The sequence below is a fragment of the Lepisosteus platostomus genome, chromosome 1 (genome assembly GCF_059453375.1).
Source record: "Lepisosteus platostomus isolate fLepPlt1 chromosome 1, fLepPlt1.hap1, whole genome shotgun sequence".
In the NCBI taxonomy this organism is placed as follows: Eukaryota; Metazoa; Chordata; class Actinopteri; order Semionotiformes; family Lepisosteidae; genus Lepisosteus; species Lepisosteus platostomus.
In genome coordinates this window covers 76,891,038-76,910,051 of record NC_142611.1, presented here as the reverse complement: position 1 = coordinate 76,910,051, position 19,014 = coordinate 76,891,038, and the positions used below count along the sequence as shown (strand labels likewise).

Below are 19,014 nucleotides of genomic sequence, written 5' to 3'. Positions count from 1 at the left end.
AAATGTAAATGCACTTCCATGAAGTTCACACTGCTGACTTCTTCTCCTTTGTGTTTCTGAGCAGTCTCTGCAAGCTGTAAGCTGATCTTGTAAGCTTTACGTTAACATATGTTAACGGTACGCTTCTGTAGTGTTTAGGTGCTTAGATTTTCACGTTTTGTAATTGCTAGTGTTACGGTTCTTGGGGTCTCCACCCTTACCGCTCCTGCCCTGCCAGTTCGTCCCTCAGTGCCTGGGGATGAACCCGGGTCTCCGGCGTCATGCAGCAGGGAACTTGCCAGCTGAGCTAAAGGAGACCTCCTCCAGCCCGGCCGGCTGAGATCCCTGCTATACGCAGGGGTGTATTCGTTACACTAGCTATACATGCACTTAGATGTACAAGTAAAGCAGAAAAGCACATAACCATAACAAGCATTAAAAGAAACTTAACACTCAGTTTATTACAGAGTGATACGTTTCTAAATATTAATTTAGAATGTTTTTGGGCATCAGTTTGATCATGACTGACCTTGATGCACCCGGGCGACTTTGTTGCATAAGCCCCAGATCGTCTCTCGTTGGCGAGAGAATTGATTGGGATCAAGTGATGAAGTGACTGTCGGCTCTAGTGGATTCTCCACTCTCCAAGAGCTCTTTGGAGATCAATCAAGGCTTTGTTCAGGGCAGCCTGATTGTGACTGATTGTCGCACACAGCAGGTAATTGGGGACATCCAGGGGTGATGGTCTGTGCAGGAGTGTCTGATTGCTACACAGTTTGTCTTGTGGGGATTGATGGCAGCCCGACTTCCCTGACGCTACATGGATCAGGACAATCCTGACATGACAGATTTGCAGCAGGATAGCAGGCATCCTCATGTCACTCGTGTAACAACTGCTGTCTACCAGGATTAGAATGTGACAGTGATGCTGTGAATGTGTTGCTCGCTGAACCCGGGCACCATTCAATATTTTATGTATTGAGTTGTGTTGACATGTGGCATCTGGAGCTCAGAAACCAATGAAGGGGCACATACTTGACCAGGCTGCACAAGAGGAATGGGACAGAATCCCAGAAGATGGCATCTGCAAGCCGGTGCAGTGCGGGAGTCACAGATGTCCGGCTTGTACAACGTCCCACAGTGGAAACACGTGCTGCCAGCCCGTGACTTTCACAGCCACCCGCCTGTTTGACAAATGTGAATCAGCATAATTAATTTATCAGTCTGTTGAATAAAATGTCAGTGCTCCTGCTACAAAAATCCTAACTGGGGTATTTGATGAAGTTGCAGGTTAACCTGAAACTTAGAAAATGTTAATTGCCTAATTGAAGTAATTCAGGCGGGTAGCTGCGTCAGCATGCGTAGGCTGCAAAGGAATAAGTAAGAGGTTTATTCCATGCTGAAAAAAAGAAGAAAGAGAAAACACGTTTCGGCCGTGGAGCCTTCTTCAGGTGTGGCACCTTCTTGACACCTGAAGAAGGCTCCACGGCCGAAATGTTGTGTTTTCTTTCTTCTTTTTTTCAGCATGGAATAAACCTATTACTTGTTTAATTGAAGTAATTATTTGCTTTGTTAGACTACCCAGTTCTTTGTTCGAACCCAGCTAGACTGTGGCCAGAGACTGCTTGCACCATAAGCACAGAGATGAAATTGTTCTCCAGGTGTTGGCTTGCCAGTTCTCCGCTGGCTACAGAGGAGTATAAATGGCAGGTGGACTCTGTACACCATTTCTGCCAAAACCAACCTGACATCCCGGCACAGAACCAGAAATTACTTCCGTCTCCCACTGCCATCCTGGTTCCCCAACAGACTTGCCAGGGGAGAGGGAATTTTAGTCAGAAAATGGCATAGCTTGGGTTTGACCCTGAATTCTGCACAATGTAGGGTTGACCTCGCTCTGCAGATGGAGATGGTTACTGGAGCTCTTGCACGACTGATTCTGCACAACACAAGCAGACGAACTCTTGGCTGTTTTCTCTCCGCAGGCTGCCGGGCACAGAAGGGAACAATGGTGAAGTACTTCTTCAGCGAGCTGGACATCAAAAGCACGTGGGACCAAGTCTTCTCTGCGTTCTGGCAGAGATATCCCAACCCTTTTAGGTAAAAGCGTCTGTGTGTCCTTTTTTGACATGCTTTGGTGTTTTCATCGGCTGGTCTCATAAAAACATTAGAAGGGTTACAAATGAGAGGAAGCCATTCAGCCCATCTAGCCCATGTTGTAGCTAGTAGTGAATTGATCCCAGGATCTTATCCAGCCTTTTCTTGAAAGCAGATCAGGGTACTGGCTTCAACAACATGACTGGAAAGTTCAGGTAAAGCAGTGCCTCCTGGTCCCATTTGTGAATGCAGCTCCAGTTTTGACAGCATGGGTCTTTTTTTTAGTTTCTGCATCTCCTTCTTCAGTCAATGTACTTTTTTCCAGAATAAACTAGATTTTGTAGCAATTTCCACAATGTAGTCTGGCTGTTGGGAGTGTTCCAAGATGTGAGCGTGTGGCAGTTTGGAGACATGAGGAAGTTGTTTGGTTGTGTCTGCTGATTGAAGCTGGGATATCGGTAGACACCATGGCTGGATGGCCTGATCTGGACTCCCACACCTCTTTGTGTAATAGAGGTCCTCATGTTGTCCTAAAACCACTTGCCCTTTGACTCCATTTGTCTTGCCTGGTTTGTATTTCACTGATTTTGAAGAAATCCATAGTGTTTTATGATTGTCGGTCCCTTTGAAGATTTTGAATACTGGAATCGGGTCCCCTCATAGTCTTCTCTGCTCCGAACCCATTTTGTAGGATCGTATCCTGAAGGTCTCTCTCTTATGTGAAGACATTTTTGGGGGAGAATGTCCAGCTCATCTAGAGATGCTGCTTCTTTACTTTTGACTGTTAAATTATCAAGCAAATGTGCATGTGGAGTGGAAATACTAGTTCCATGGAACTCTTTCCCTGTGTATAAAGCTACGTGTTTACCTCACTTGGTAAGCTTTTTTATTGCATCTATACATCTGGAGCTCTACTGCTGTCCTATTAGCTGTGTGGTAGCGTTGAGAATTTGTTTGGGTGCATATTTTCTCTGAAGGTGCCGTATATTAATTCAGAACCAACGGTCTTCTCAAAACCTTTTCTGGAGCTCTTCAAGGTCATAATACATTCAGACACAATATGGGGAAGCTATCGCTTAAGGGTGACATGCGTGTCACAGCCTGATGGGGAACTTTTTGTGCAATCGTTTTTTCCAGAGTTTTCACAGTTACATAATCGCCTCCCAGGGTAGAATTCGATGGCGGCCCCCTCATCAGGGTGACCAGGACACGAGCTGTGCTTTAATGCCTTCTCACGTTCACGGTGTCCAAGCTTGTTCACACACACTCCCTGAGAGTCCCGTACTCCGGACCCACCGCCCCCAGCGTCATCATCACCTTGCGCTTATTTCCTCGCGCAGCCCTCGGCCCTTCCGTGACCCGTTCTGAGGTCGTGGTGAGCGTTCGCTTGCGTTGCCGAGCTGAGCCCCGAGCTCGCGGACCCCCGGGCTCAGTGAACCCCACACCTCTGGTTCTTCTCTACGCGTCAGTCGCTCTCGGACAGCAGCGGCGGAAGACCCTCCATGTGGTGGTCCCCATTCGGCCTGAGCCGCTCTCCCTCCTCCTTCACCTTGCTGGCTGCCCGGCGTGGCTGCAGTCGAGGCAGCTGCTGTGCAGGATCCTCCCTCTGCACCTCAGTCGTTCCCCGTCTCTTCAAGGGGCCTCCCTTTCTTCTAGACACCACACATGGGGTCCGGTCCCGATCGTCTGAAGACTCCTCTCCTGAAGCCTCCCGCACCTTGATGTAACACTCATCCAGAGCCTGCTCCCGCTCCTCGGTGGCTCACTCATATCGGGTTTCTTACACTCAGTACATCACATGATCTTTAGCTCCTCAGCCTCGTGCCTCAGACTTCTCGGTCTCTTTCACTTCACGTACAGCTTCTGGTGCACCTTCCCCTGTGCCCAGTCGTCGCTGTCTCCTCTTACACTCGTTGGTGGCTCTCTCACTCTTCCATCACCGCCATGTGCCTCCAACACAGGAGCTGTAATTCCCTCTCACGCCCTCCATAAGGCAGCCCTGCACCCTTAGAGTCCGACCAGACCCTTCCCATCACTCTGTCCTCTGCGTGTAAAGTCAGGGCCCCTCTATTACATTCTTGCTCTTTGGTCTTTACATGCTAACACATATTTAACTCGCGTTAAACTCATTCATTCAGCACTCTAGAACAGATTGCCTTTTTAAATAAAAAAATTCCTTCTAGGGACACTTGCTGTTACTCTCTCCCCTTATCAGTGAGATCTTCCACATTCTCGCAAACCAGTTCCCCTGTGGCCTTCTTGTTCTTGAACCATTTCCCTTTCAGGGGTTACAACACAAACATTACATTCGACTAGAAACTACCACAAACACTACAGAACAAATACCATATCCCGTCCAGGATGGTTGCAGTAAATCGACTCCCACTGCCGTGCAGCAGCACGATTCAGGCTAACACGAAGAATCACAGTCACGCGCACCAGCACTCTGTACTACAGTGCATGTGATTCAGGAGACATGCGGCCTTCTGCCTTCTCAGCACTGTAGTTAGACCAGGACTGGTATAAGCCTGTCTTGTTCTGCTCTCAGGGGAGTACACAGTCCATACTTATAGGACCGCCCACTGCTGTGGCTCATTAGGTCGCGTGCTTCCTGTAGTTGTGGTCACTTGGCAACGTGCGGATTTTCAGGCATTTCCATGCCTCTCCTTGGCATTCCCACTCCTTATGGCACTACAATCCCTTCTCTTGGGAAGCAATGTAGTATAGACCAATAATACTCCTTAGTAATGACGTCCACAGCTGTACCTCATTCAGACACTAATCCCTTCCAGCTGTATTCCTCAGCATTCCTGCCTTGACAGGCGTTACAGATGTGGATGTCATTACTAAGTGTTGTATCTGTCTATACTACACTGCTTCTGAGGGGAAGGGAATGTTGTGCCATGAGGAGTGGGAATGCTGAGGAGGGGAGCTTCTCTATGGACTACCTTGGGTGAGAGCCATTGTCTAGTGAGAAGATTACACCCGCGGTCTCACACAACACATGCACATGCACACAGTCTGCTACCTGTGATAGTTTGTGCTTCAGTATAATTCCACTCTGAGGTTACCCGCAGACACCAACGAACTACTGGGGGTTGTAACACTTTCATCTGCCCTGCATAGAGTGGTGTTACGTTCCTGCACACAATACACACAATACTTCTGGGAGAAGTAATGTTCTCTCATACCCTCCCTCTGGCCCTATTCTCTTTCGCCTAACACACTGACGGTGTTCTCCCACTGTCTTTCACGTCTCACAAATATTTAACACCAAACACAAATGACTGTCTTTCCTCAGCAACAGTTTTATATCGGTTCTTTCTCTACCCCAGTCGTACTCTTTCACTTAACTCACAGCTCTTGCCGAGTCTCCCTGGTGTCTTGAAATTCTCTGGCAAATCTCGGTCAAACAGGTCTCACCGTCCCACCAAGGTCTCTTTAAACTGTTACACCAAACAGCTCTCTCTGTTCTTATAATGTCTTCCGCAAATCGACAGTTCTCAAGGTCTCGCATAATCTAAATGACACCAGCAGCCATATCACCCTGCAACTCACAACAGGCAGCCCACTGAAGCTCAGCAGGTGTGAGCCTGGTCAGTACCTGGATGGGAGACCTCCTGGGAAAAACTATGGTTGCTGCTGGAAGAGGTGTTAGTGGGGCCAGCAGGGGGCGCTCACCCTGTGGTCCACGTGGGTCCTAATGCCCCAGTATAGTAACGGGGGACACTATACTGTGGCCCCGAAGGCGAAGGCGCCGTCCTTCGGATGAGATGTAAAACTGAGGTCCTGACTCTCTGTGGTCATTAAAAATCCCAGGGCGTTTCTCGAAAAGAGTAGGGGTATAACCCCGGCGTCCTGGCCCAATTTCCCATTGGCCCTTACCAATCATGGCCTCCTAATAACCCCAATCTATGAAATGGCTTCATTACCCTGCTCTCCTCCCCACTGATAGCTGCTGTGTGGTGAGTGTTCTGGCGCACTATGGCTGCCGTCTCATCATCCAGGTGGGGCTGCACATGGGTGGTGGTGGAGGGGAGTCCCCATTTCCTGTATAGCGCTTTAAGTGGAGTGGAGTGCTTTGAGTGGAGTGTCCAGAAAAGCGATATATAAGTGTAAGCAGTTATTAATAATAATAATAATAATAATAATAAATGAGCGTCTCTTTATTCAAAACAAGTACTTATCCAATTTCTACCTGGCACTGCCCGTGACGTGTCCTCCATCATGCGGCTGTGGTCGCTTAGCAATGCACTCTTCTCCAGAGAGAAGACCCAGCCCTTGAGATTTCTGTGCCTCGTGCCAGTACAGTGTGGCATGGTGCAGAAAGAGGATGGTGTTTCATCACTCTTCATTTAAGCTCCAGCATCTGCCCCCCATGAGCTTCACAAACGGCTCTCTCTTTGGGTCGGATTGATACTTATTCTGTACCACTGAGGAACAAAACCTTTTAGGGGGGATTGTGACCTAGAGACATTCAGTCATAACGTCCCCTCAGAGAACAGCTTCTCTCCCTTAACTCCTCTTCCAAGCATAGACACCCAACATCTGAACCTCAGCCTCCCCCTGTACTGAGCAGAATAACTATTGCAACGCAGCATCAGCAGGATAAAACTAACCTGTCTCTCGCCGGTGTAAACCCCTATTAGAAAGTTAATTGTCCATCACCTGGGGAATTCTTCTGGGAGAGCTAACATATCTCCTAGTCACTTGAATTGTGCAGCTTATTTGATCTCTGTGGAATTTGTTTTAAAAATAAAAGTGCTGTGTCACCTTTAAACATTGTGTTTCTCTGGCTCTCTGCCTGCTTAGTTTCTGAATTTAACCATTTTTTGTTCTACATGTCTTAGCGGGGATACTGTATTCATGGAATGCACTATGGCAGTGGTTCTCAAACTTTTTGGACCAAGTACCACCCCTAATCCAACCAAAGCATCCAAGTACCACCTACAAGTCATCATCTCATAGGAACCCCAGAAATTCTCAATGACCAACATGAGCGCGCGTGCACACACACTCACACATACATATAATAAATATTATAATAATAAACTTTGTTTGATATCTTAAAATGTGGCTTCTCAAAGTGTTTTACAGGAAAAAAAAACAACACATTAAAATAAAAAAGCACCATTTCAGTGAGAGGGGTGAGCCTGTTTAGTCGAGCAAAGCAGATGTGAATTAATTTTTCGAGCCTTGATACAATTCACAACAGTCTAACAGATTTTAAATCGTCAGGCATTTTCTTAACGGCAAAGGTCTCGCGGTGGATGTTGCAAAGAAACCATTAATTTCTGGAGCAACCTCTCTAATTCGTGCAACTACACCCCTGTGTCGGCTTGTCATTGCTCTAGCACCGTCTGTACAAACTCCGACACATTTTATCCAGTCGTTCTCGCACTTCGTATCCAGTGCCATTCTCTGCGATAAATTCATTCAGAAGCTGAAATACGTGCTCTCCTGTAGTTCCTGTTGGTAGCGGCTTACAGAACAGAAAGTCCTCACGGGACGTACTCTCAAACTCGTATCTAACGTAAACGAGCAAATTGGCCAAATCGACTACAGACTCATCTAATTGCAGTGAAAAACATCTGCTCATCTTAACGCGCTCTGTCAGCGTACTTTTGATATAATCCTTCATTTCAATAATTCTATGAATGACTGTGTCTTTCGGGGGGGGGCAGCAGGTCGAGCTGTTCAGCAGCTTTTTCTCCACACATAATATTGTGGGGCTTACCTGCTTTAGCAATCCGCAATTATTTCAGTGTTTATTTTAAGTATTTATTTCATACGCATGGGAGAGAAACACAGAGACGCTCGGTGTATTTTTCTCATATTAACTTAGAACAGTTCTTAAATATTTTTCTGTTATTTTTCACGCTTTCCTGTGCTCACAAGATTACCAGCGTTCGTAGCACGCATTTCTATGCATTCCTGTGTTTGCAACGTTGGCATTGTTCCAAAATCACGCACATTCTCCTTTCTCCCTATTTGCTGGAGATACAGTACTTTTTTTAAATACAATTGGTCACTTGCGTCCGTAGCACGCATTCCTATAGAGTGGTATAGAATTACAGAGTATCTCTTGTGTCCACTGAAGTATTAGCGCGCACTGTATCGTAGTACGTAGGCTGCGTATTCGACACGTATAAAAATACAAAATATGAAAACCCGTCCCGATTTTTTCAGCGCACACAACACAGTTCCAGGGTCATTTGGCGTACCACCTGGCGGCACGCCACGTACCACAGTTTGAGAACCACTGCACTATGGGATCAGTTTTTCAATGCAGAAGTGTTTGTGAGATACAGCCTTCTTGCACTATTGGGAACTTTTTGGGAATAGATCAGTCTGGAGACATGAGCTATGAAAAGATTTCGCTCTAAGGTGAAAAAGGAGCTTGTTTTTTATGTTGTGTTTTTTTTTTCTTCCAATAACTGTAGAACTCATGACCTCAGTGCTGCTTTGGTGTTTCTCTCACAGTCTGAGTGGAGGTGTGCTTTTATCTCCCAGAGAAGAAAGCAGAGTCTAGTCTTACAGCCACGTTCAAAGGAGAGTAAACAGAGCAGACAATGAAACCTCAGAGACATTCAGAAAGGGGACATTCACACCAGTCATGAAACTCTCTCTGGGTTTCCTCTTTGTGAGCTTTATTGTCTCACATTTAAAGAACTGAGCCTTGTATTTAAGGAAGCAGAATCTATCTAGGCCAAGGGTTTTTTTTTTCTCATTTTTAACGAAGAGTAGTTTGTTTGTTTGCACTAATTTAACAGCTGTCAGTGGATATGTCTCTGGGCTCATAGCTGGAATGTTGCGGATTCGAATCCCATGTGGGGCCATGCTGTTGTTCCTGACCGCAATGTGCAGCACTCGGGCTGCTCTGTGTAAACGCAGTGTACAAGTGGGTACAAATGTGCTTTGCTTTGGGGAAAAAAGCATCAACCAAATAAAAAATCCCTGGCTGTTGCTTGTTCTATGTCCTGGTTGGTGCTGATGTTTTTTCTCTGCTTGTCGGACATCACGGTAATGATCTCTTGTGTGACCAAACTATCCAAAGCTGCCAGCTTGTCTGATTGTAACTCTTCTCCCTGTTCCTCCCGTGCCTCCCAGCAAGCATGTCCTCACTGAGGACGTGGTTTACCGCGAGGTGACGCAGGACGACAGGCTGCTGACCAGGCGGCTGCTGACGAAGACCAATCGCCTCCCGCGCTGGGCGGAGAGGGTCTTTCCCTCCAACCTTGGTCGCTCCGTCTACATCGTGGAGGACTCCATTGTGGACCCCAAGAACTGCACCCTGACCACCTTCACCTGGAACGTCAATCATGCCACACTGATGGTGAGCCCTGGCCGCATTCATGGACCTGCTGCCCTGAGTCCACACACAAGCCAGCACCTGCTGCCCTGGCATCACATAAATCCCTGGCAGTGATCACAGATCTGCTGCCCCAGGTCTACACAAAAGCCAGATACTGCTACATCAGCATCACATCAATCCCTGTCAGTGATCACTGATCTGCTGCCCCAAGTCTACACACAAACTAGCACCTGCAGTTCCAGCATCACATCAATCCCTGTCAGTGATCACTGATCTGCTGCCCCAGGTCTACACACAGACTAGCATCTGCAGCTCCAGCATCACATCAATCCCTGTCAGTGATCACTGATCTGCTGCCCCAAGTCTACACACAAACTAGCACCTGCAGTTCCAGCATCACATCAATCCCTGGCAGTGATCACTGATCTGCTGCCCCAAGTCTACACACAAACTAGCACCTGCAGCTCCAGCATCACATCAATCCCTGTCAGTGATCACTGATCTGCTGCCCCAAGTCTACACACAAACTAGCACCTGCAGCTCCAGCATCACATCAATCCCTGTCTGAATTCACAGATCTGCTGCCCCAAGTCTACACACAAGCCAGCTCCTGCTGCATTGGCATCACATCAATCCTTGTCTGAATCCATAGAACTGCTTCCTTGAGTCCATACAAGCCAGCTCCTGCTACACCAGCATCATATCAGTGCCTGTCCGCGATCACAGACCTGCTGCCCCAGGTGTACACACAAGCCAGCACCTGCTGCTCCAGCATCACATCAATCCCTGTCTGAATTCACAGACCTGCTGCCTTGAGTCCATACAAGTCCATACAAGCCAGCTCCTGCTGCACCAGCATTACATCAGTCTGTTGGAACCCTGATTGAAGCAAGCTGGTATACAGTTGAACTTTTTGGGGGTGGAGAGCTGGGGGAGGGTTTGTAGTTTTGTTTCCCTTTTCAAACACCAAACCAGGTTTAACATGCCATCAAATGCTTTACATGAATTACATGAATGTGTTTTGTGGCACACCCCTTATTTAGAAGTAATTCACAATGTTGTTTCTGTGTTGGCTGCTTTCTGTGTTAACTATTACAGCACAGGCTGTGGGTTGATGATCACTGGATGGTTTCTGGCAGCAGATCCACATGCTGCCTCCCACGCCAGTTTCCCATTGATCAAACATTGAAGATCATTGCTTTCACCAGTGCCAGCTGCCCAGTCTCGCCTCTGCTCTGCAGCGGTCTTGAAAACTTAAAAATCTGAACCCCAGCAGAGGGTCATGCACCCCAAAGGTGAACGATACAGACAGGCAAGAGATGTCTGTGTCATCCTTGATTACACTTTTTAATGATGGTTTGTTGAGTGGTTATTAGAATGACAGGGTAGAAAGTGCTTTATAATTCAATTCAATTCAAGCTTTATTTTCCCGTTAGGGTGAAATCATTAGACAGCACACTCCCAGCATAAACAACAACAATGACAGACAAAATTTTACCAACCAAGAAGTCAGTGCAACAGCGTTGCAGCAAGACAAAGGAGAAAAAAGTTACGATAGTTTGACAGAGATATTGCAGTGTGGATAAAAGATTTCCTGTGTCTATTAGTATCACACTTGGGGACACAAAGGCGTCTCCCGGACAGGAGATAAGGGAACGCACAGTGGAGGAGGTGAGAGACACAATCCATAATACACTTTTCTTTCTTTGCTACCCTCTGTTTGTAGAGGATATTTAAGGCAATTTGATTTGCCCCAATTAATTTGCTACCTATTTTGACTCATTTTCCCATCTTTTATTATACTGATCAATGCTGCTGATATTATTATGGACTATTAGTCCAGTAGCGACATTGAAAGACCACAGGCATTGGGCAAAACACACTGACACAGCAGTAGCATTGCGCTCTTGGTCCCGAAGAAGGCTCCACAGCCGAAACATTGTGTTTTCTTTCTTCTCTTTTCAGCATGGAATAAACCTATTACTTGTTCCTTTGCAGCCTACGCATGCTGACGCAGCTCCCCGCCTGAACTATTTCATGACTATTACAGATGCATCTGTGTGAGAGCTGAATGTGTCTGTGACACACGTACAAGCCAAGGGGGCGCCCAGAGCACCCTCGGCGCAGGCTGTAGTTGGGTGTCCTGCTACCGTTAAAGCTCAAGGCAAGAAGCAAAGAAAACCACTGTGCAAGCTCTCAGCCAGTGGGAGCCTGGCGTGATGCACGCGTTCAGGGCCAGCGCCATGCGTAATCTCTCTCCGGCTCCCCTGTGTGTGCAGAGCTCCACCCGTTTCGCTTGTGAATGTTCCTGTGAGCCGCAGCCTGGCACTTACTGGCAGAGTCAGCTCCTCCCATCACTCTGCCGAGCTGAGCGAGTGAAGGCAGAGAGTGATTCATCTACGCTGTCTCCGACCGAGCTGCTGCAGGGACAGATATTGCTTCTGTGACCACCCAGTAATGCACTGTAAAAATAAAACTCTGTTCTGTATGAGGCAGACTTTTAAATTGGGTTCAGGTCAGTACCAGAACCTGAACAAAGCCCTCATACATCATTCATATTTAAGTTCAATCGTTCAATCATGGCCTCCTAATAATCCCCATCTATGAGTTGGCTTCATTACTCTGCTCTCCTCCCCACTGAGAGCTGGTGTGTGGGGAGCGTTCTGGCGCACTATGGCTGCCGTCGCATCATCCAGGTGGGGCTGCACATACAGTAGGTGGTGGTGGAGGGGATCCCCATTACCTGTAAAGCACTTTGAGTGGAGTGTCCAGAAAAGCACTATATAAGTGTAAGCAATTATTATTATTATTTTATTCTTATTATTATTATTATTAAGAAATGGCGCATCTGGGAACTCATCCCCTGTGAATCCAGGCTATCAGAGCCTCAATTAGTGCTGATTCCGGCAGTACTGCTTTATCTGGTACCCAGCCCTGCCACTAATTGAGGTATTGCGGTAGACAGCAATGTGTCCTGGGATGTTAAGAGCTCAGAATGAGCTGCTGCAGGCTTAATAGAGAAACAGAAGACCATTGTATCTAAGCAAACAAAGTAGCTTGTTTTGCTAAACCCCCTCCCCTCCCCCAGAAAAGTGGGAAACGTCTTGGTTTATCGCAGTGTGGAGAATTGTGTTGCATGAGTGGGCATTCCCCTGTTGTGCTGCAATTAACAGTTTGTTGCACGGTAATCGGATTTCAGAGAACCTGCCTCATGCGCTGGCTGTGAGCAGCAGAAGTAGCATTGTGTTCGAGCTGGCTGACATCATGGGGCTTTTGTTTTCATCATTGTCTGTTTGTTCCCAGAGATTCGGTTCCAGACCTCATTCCCTGTCTGGGTTCCTGGAAATCAAGCATATTTGCAGGGTTTTTTTAAAGTCTCCTCCCTCTGCAACTTGAAATCACGTGCATTGTCATTCCAACTACAAATCTATTTCTCTTAGCCTGACTGTGAGAAGTCAAGCAACCACCCAGAGCTGTGACAGAGTTCCTTTTACATATTTATTTCCATGTTAATTTGCCTGATGGGTCTATAGAGAGAATTGCAAACTTAAGAAAATCGAAAACACAGACCACAAACACTACTAATTACTTTAAGTACATTAGTATTTAAAAGAGACATTGAGACTGGAATTATTATACCCTCCAAACAAGATTTAGCCATTGAAGTAAAGACTGCAGTTTTTCTCTTGACCTTTTCCTCCCCTCTGACTAGCTCTGTATGTTCCAATAGCGCAGGTTTTGAAATTAACCTCTTCCTGCACGACTTCTGTTTTTTGGCGTGTGAACAGGAAGCCTCCTGTCACCGAGTCAGAGCCGAGCTGCGCGCTTCATCGTCGAGCCCCTAGAGAGAGCCGCCGCTCTGCAGGGGAAACGCAGGTCTTCCTGCGCCACAGCCCAGCCACTGTGTCACCCCTGCTGCTGGTGTAGTTGACTGCTTCAGCCTCCTCTGTAGGAGTCAGAGAAGACTGAGCTAGTCTTTCATATATACATTATAGTTTATACTGTATATTATATGTGATATATTATATATTGAATAGTATATGTTTGTATTACATATTGCATTTCATATTATACAGTGTAAAATATATTATATATTGTGCATTTGCTTTCTGTAGGCTTCACACAGCCAAATGTTCTTACAAAAGTCCGGGTGAATTCGTTGCTTGAGAATAGCTTCTTCAGTTCTGGCTTCATAAGCTGAAACTGGCTGGCTTGGCTTTAAAGGGGAACTGCAACGCTATTTTTATATTTCTGGGTTAGAATGAATCAGCATGGATGAGCATTTCAAACGACAATAAAAGTAAAATGTACACAGGAACTTGTAAAACCTCCAATTTACATCACAAAATAGACACAATTTCCAGGTATGCCCAGCGCCATATTGTGTTATTCAGAAGGAGGCAACCAAACTTCCAGTGTGGTGAAGCAGCCCTGTTACATTGTAAACAAGCAGGCTTGTGAACACATCTCATTAAACCAGTAGCGGTATTGCTCCCGACTTTTTTGATGGTTTTGCAGACAAATACAACTTGCATTACCTCTGCATGCAGATTGTGTTGGAACATTTCTGCACTGAAATGTCTGCTGTACAACCTGCACTCAGTCGCTCGCACATCGCATGACATCAGTTGTTAAAGTTACTGGCGTTTCCTTGTGGTTTCTGTTGTTTCATTTAAACCAACAGAGATGGTCTCGTCACTTTGAAGCCCAGAACTACCTCACTTTGAACTCGTCAGTCTGATGCACAGATGGCTCAGGGGTTCATCTTTTCCTTTTGTGGTCTGGTTACACCCATATACACAGCAGGGTATAAAGCAAAAGGACTGCTGCTCGATCACATGAAACCCACAATGTGCAAGACGTAGAACAGTTTGTGCTGGCATAGACGCATCACGCAGGAACAGAACACAGACCCCCTGTTGGATACATGGTGGAATATTTCACAAAAGACACTCAGTACGATACTTAAAAGGAGTAATAAAAACAAAATTGGAGGGAGAGCAACGATTCTCAGAGCTCTTAGAATTCTGCTTTTTACTTTGCGAGTTTTTTTTGCTGTTTTCAGCTGTGATTTGTGGGGTAGGGTGGGCTTCTGAAAGTAATAATAATAAACTTTATTGTGTATAGTGCCTTTAAAGGTGTCTTCTCAAAGAGCTTTACAGAACAAGTAAAGCAAGTAAAAGTAAAAAAAAAAATGCTCCACCAGTGCCCTCCTTAGCTTTGACAATTTAGGCCTCTTGGGAAGGAGACCTGCAGCTGAACTGCAGTCAGCCAGAAGCCATATCACCCTGCAACTCACAGCTGACAGCCCACTGAAGCTCAGCAGGTGTGAGCCTGATCACTACCTGGATGGGAGACCTCCTGGGAAAAACTAAGGCTGCTGCTGGAAGCGGTGTTAGTGAGGCCAGCAGGGGGCGCTCACCCTACTGTCTATGTGGGTCATAAATTCAAGTCAAGTTCAAGTTTATGTTTATTTGTCATTCCAGCCATATACAACCATACAGTGGAACAAAGTATCATTCCTCCTGGTCCACAGTGCAAATACAGACAGGACACTGACACAGATATTGTAGACAGGGTGCAGATAGTGCAAATTACAAGGCAAATACATAATACAATATACACAACACACTGGGGGGATTTTAACCCTGTTTCTGGAATTGGGGTGGGTGCAAGTAGATTCCAGGGTGTTGCGGATGCCCCAGTATAGTGACAGGGACAAGGCGCCGTCCTTCAGATGAGACATAAAACTGAGGCCTTGACTCTCCATGCTCATTAAAAAATCCTAGGGGGGTATTTCTCGAAAAGAGTAATGGTTTAACCCCTGCGTCCTGGCCAAATTTCTAGCTGGCCTTTACTAATCATGACCTCCTAATAATGCCCATCTATGAACAGGCTTCATCACCCTGTTCTGCTCCCCACTGATAGCTGCCGTGTGGTGAGTGTACTGTGAGCGCAGTATGGGCTGCTGTCACATCATCCAGGTGGGGCTGCACACTGGTGGTGGTGGAGGGGATCCCCATGACCTGTAAAGCACTTTGAGTGGGCTGTCAAGACAAGCACTAATATAAGTGTAAGCAATTATTTTTATTATTATTATTATGAACTGCAGTGCCTGACAAGGATCTACAGTAAGTAGATGAGACCAGCCTCGCTGTTTCTTTAGTTTCTGATGGTTCTGTTTCTTAACCACACAGAGCAGCCAGGATCACTATATGACACTCTGTAAGCGTGCCAAGGCAGTTTTGAAAGAAAAAAGACTAGCCAAGCCTTCTAGCCAGTTTATGGTTATTAATCTCCCAAAAAGGTCACGTGGTGAAATCCGAACGCGGGGCAGGGACTCGTGAGGTTTGACGTGCTCCTGCCATGCCACTGCACTGCGCTTTTCGAGCTCTGTAGGCGCAGAATGTTTGCGTGTTGGCGAGTGTTGACGGGCTCCTGTTTGTGTGCGCTGTGCAGGTGGTGGAGGAGCGCTGCGTGTACAGGATGAACTGCGAGAGGCCGGCCTGCACGCAGCTCAGACGCGAGGCCTGGATCAGCTCGGCGGTGTTTGGTTTCTCCAGGGCCATCCAGGTACCTTCCACCACCACCAGCACGCTGGCTTTCTGGCCACTGTTCAGGAGCTTTATTCTGAATGTTCAAAAGCATTACGTTCCCATTAATGCTGAATATATGTGGGAGTCTCTTTACACAAAGGCTGGTGGGGGTGTGGAACAAGCTACGCCGCCACGTTGTTGAAACTACTTTCAAGGAACAGCTGGATGAGATCCCTGGATCAGTTAACTACTAAATGGGCTAGATGGGTCTCTTCTCATTTGTTACCATTTCCCACTTACTAAGTCATTTACACTATGCATTTTTCAGTTTTTGTGTTTATTGGCTTATTTCTTCCTGATTGGTTATCTTTCATTTATAGACATATTGCAGTGTTTTCTCCTCCGTGTCCTTAGGACTTAGAGGAGAGGGCTTGCAGTGCTATTCACAATGAAGATATATGTTCACTGCCTATTCTGATGATTTTCTTTATCCAGCCAAAGTGTAGATTCTTATGTGTGGTATTCATTACATTTGTGAATTCTGATTGAGCGAAATTTGCCAATAACAATAATTTGGGAGGGGAAGGCAGAGAAAAAAGGGGAACTTTAAAAGCTACTGAATTATATGCATTATATTAATATCTTAAAAAGGGAATTTGGGTGAAATGTTTATTCTTTTGCGTTGTGAAAAATTAGAACTCGTGTGGATTGCTTTACAACATAAACGTAGGGTTTTTATCCTTGGCTGAGTCTCCTGTGTGACTGTTGGTGTGCCCGGGAGAGTGATTGTGCAGATGTATTTGGTGAGCTTTTCACACGGCCCTTGATCACCCTTCCTGTCTGCATTCCCAGGAGTTCGGTCTGGCCAGATTCAAGAGCAACCAGGTGAAAACCATGAAGGGTCTGGAATACGCACTGTCCAACTTGCACGGTATGTACACTTGGCCACCCCTACAGAGACTGAAGAGAGGCCTGCTTGCGTCATATTTTCCATCTCGCTAATTGTCTCCGTTTCTCTGAGCACATGGTAGTGGTGTAGCAAAGTCAAATCTGATCTTTTTCCCTTCACAGTACATTTTGTACAGTATTTGTGATCATGAAATTTAAAACAAATGGTTAGCGCAGCATAGTATATTGCATCCATTTCATCATAACAGAACAAAAAATGGATTCAGCCTGGAGATTTCAACAGACCATAGGTATCGGGAACGTAAATTACAGAGCGTAAGTTTTTTGTGTTTTTATCTCTGTGAAAATAACTGCACTAAGTCTGTGCCTCATTAAGCTCACTGAGCTCCTTGTGTCATCATCTGAGATGCTTTGCCAAGTCACTGCCAAAGCCCCTTCGTGTTCTTGCCTGTTCCGGCTTTAATTTTTCCCAGCATGAGAAATCTGTCCTGTAAATTGACCCGGCCAGTCCAAGACGATTCACCTCTTCCTCCTGATGAGCCCCTCGGTGGCCTTGGCCTTGTGCTTTAGGGCCCTGTCTTGCTGCATGGTGAAGTGCAACACGATGAGTATGGAAGCAGTTCATTTTACACAAGCAGATGAAATGTTCCTGTAAATGTCAGAATTCATTCTGCTGCTGCCAGCGTTAGTCACTTCATCGCTACACACGAGTGAGGCAGTTCCACAGTTCCAGTGACAGGCATGCATGCCCCGGCCATGACACCACCTCCACCAGGCTACAGAGGAACAAAGGTGGGCCAGATAACACCAAGGTTAACCCTTACGAAAGAGATGGAGAGGTGAAAGTGCTGAGAAAGAAGGGAGCTGTGCTAGCCCCAAAGAACAGCAGCTCATCTGTGAAGCCTGGCCTAGCCTGGTCATGACCACCTGTAGACCTGGCTCACTCGTCAGTCCTGACTTTCATACTCTGAAAGTTAATGCGTCCCGATGTAATTTGTAATGTGGTTGATGGTATGTTTGACATTACCCAAAAAGAAAATGTCCATCATGTTGCTTTTATCATTGCTGTTAATCTCACAATCACAAATGTCAATTGTGTTTGAATGTAAAGCAAAAGAACAGTTTTGACCGTGCTGTGCCAAAACTTTTGGATGGCTCTGCCTGTATTGCAGCTGTACACATACAGTACCAGTCAAAAGTTTGAGTGCACCTGCTTGAAACCACGTTTTTCATGATTATCTCTGCTTTCAACTGTATAAACTTGTCTATAAACACTTAATATTTAATTACATGATATGTGTACTTATAATCTTAAGTGGACTGAATTGAAGCTGTTGATTTTTCATTTTCAATAAAATGAACATTTCAGTCTGAAGCCCAGGTTAGTTAAAAGTCAGAAATGTGTATAACATGCTGTTAGAACACTAAACAAAGTTTAAAATTGTCTTTGTTAGATGTTCTCACAGTTAACTAGCATGTTACCCCATTTACCTTCTGTCACCAATTATTGGTAAACAGGTGAGGGTCTACTATTACTATAAACATAGGGGGCATGGGCAAAAGTCTGTAATTCCTCAATGAACATGGCAAAATTTGCTCAGCAAGCAAGAAAAAAAGACAGTCTATAATTACTTTAAGTACAAATTTGTACTAGAAGTACAGATGTTTCAACATCAACTGTTCAGAGGAGGTTGCGTGAAGCTGGCCTCAAAGGTCCTGTTTCTGTGTTTTTGGACCAGGCAGGTCTCTTTCTCTTATTCTGCACTCCTAACAATGGTTTCTTTGCAGCAATTCTTCCTGGTAGGCCAGCTTCACGCTTCCTCCTCTGAACAGTTGATGTTGAAACATCTGTACTTCTAGTTGCACTGAGCTCAGCTTGTATTTCAGGTGCAGTTAGTCGCCGGTTTCTCAGACTTGTGACTCTAATGAACCTATTCTCACCTTTGGCCTGCCTGGCCTTTTTCGGTCCTCATGAGCGCCAGTTTCTTCGTATCGTTTGATAGTCTTGGCCACAACAAGGAAGAACCTGGTTTCACGCAGGTGCGCTCAAACCTTTAACTGGTACTGTACATGACCGACCAGAGCTGTTCCCAGTTTCAGGATTTTTCAGTAAGCCAGCACGCGTACACTTTGCTTCTTGAGTTTGTCACATGAATAAGGCAGACCCAGCGAAACGTA

The 19,014-nt window shown here is 45.9% G+C and overlaps 1 protein-coding gene across 1 annotated transcript in view; it reads left to right on the top strand.

Moving 5' to 3' along the window:
- Window positions 1–19,014, top strand: part of LOC148678741 (PRELI domain-containing protein 1, mitochondrial-like) — a 31,796-nt gene that overhangs the window by 3,362 nt on the left and 9,420 nt on the right. The window contains exons 2-5 of the mRNA XM_088638180.1: window positions 1,965–2,079; window positions 9,187–9,412; window positions 15,851–15,964; window positions 16,780–16,858. Coding sequence (XP_088494306.1) covers window positions 1,988–2,079; window positions 9,187–9,412; window positions 15,851–15,964; window positions 16,780–16,858 — 511 coding nt within the window. The 5' untranslated portion in view covers window positions 1,965–1,987. The remainder of the gene's footprint in view (window positions 1–1,964; window positions 2,080–9,186; window positions 9,413–15,850; window positions 15,965–16,779; window positions 16,859–19,014) is intronic.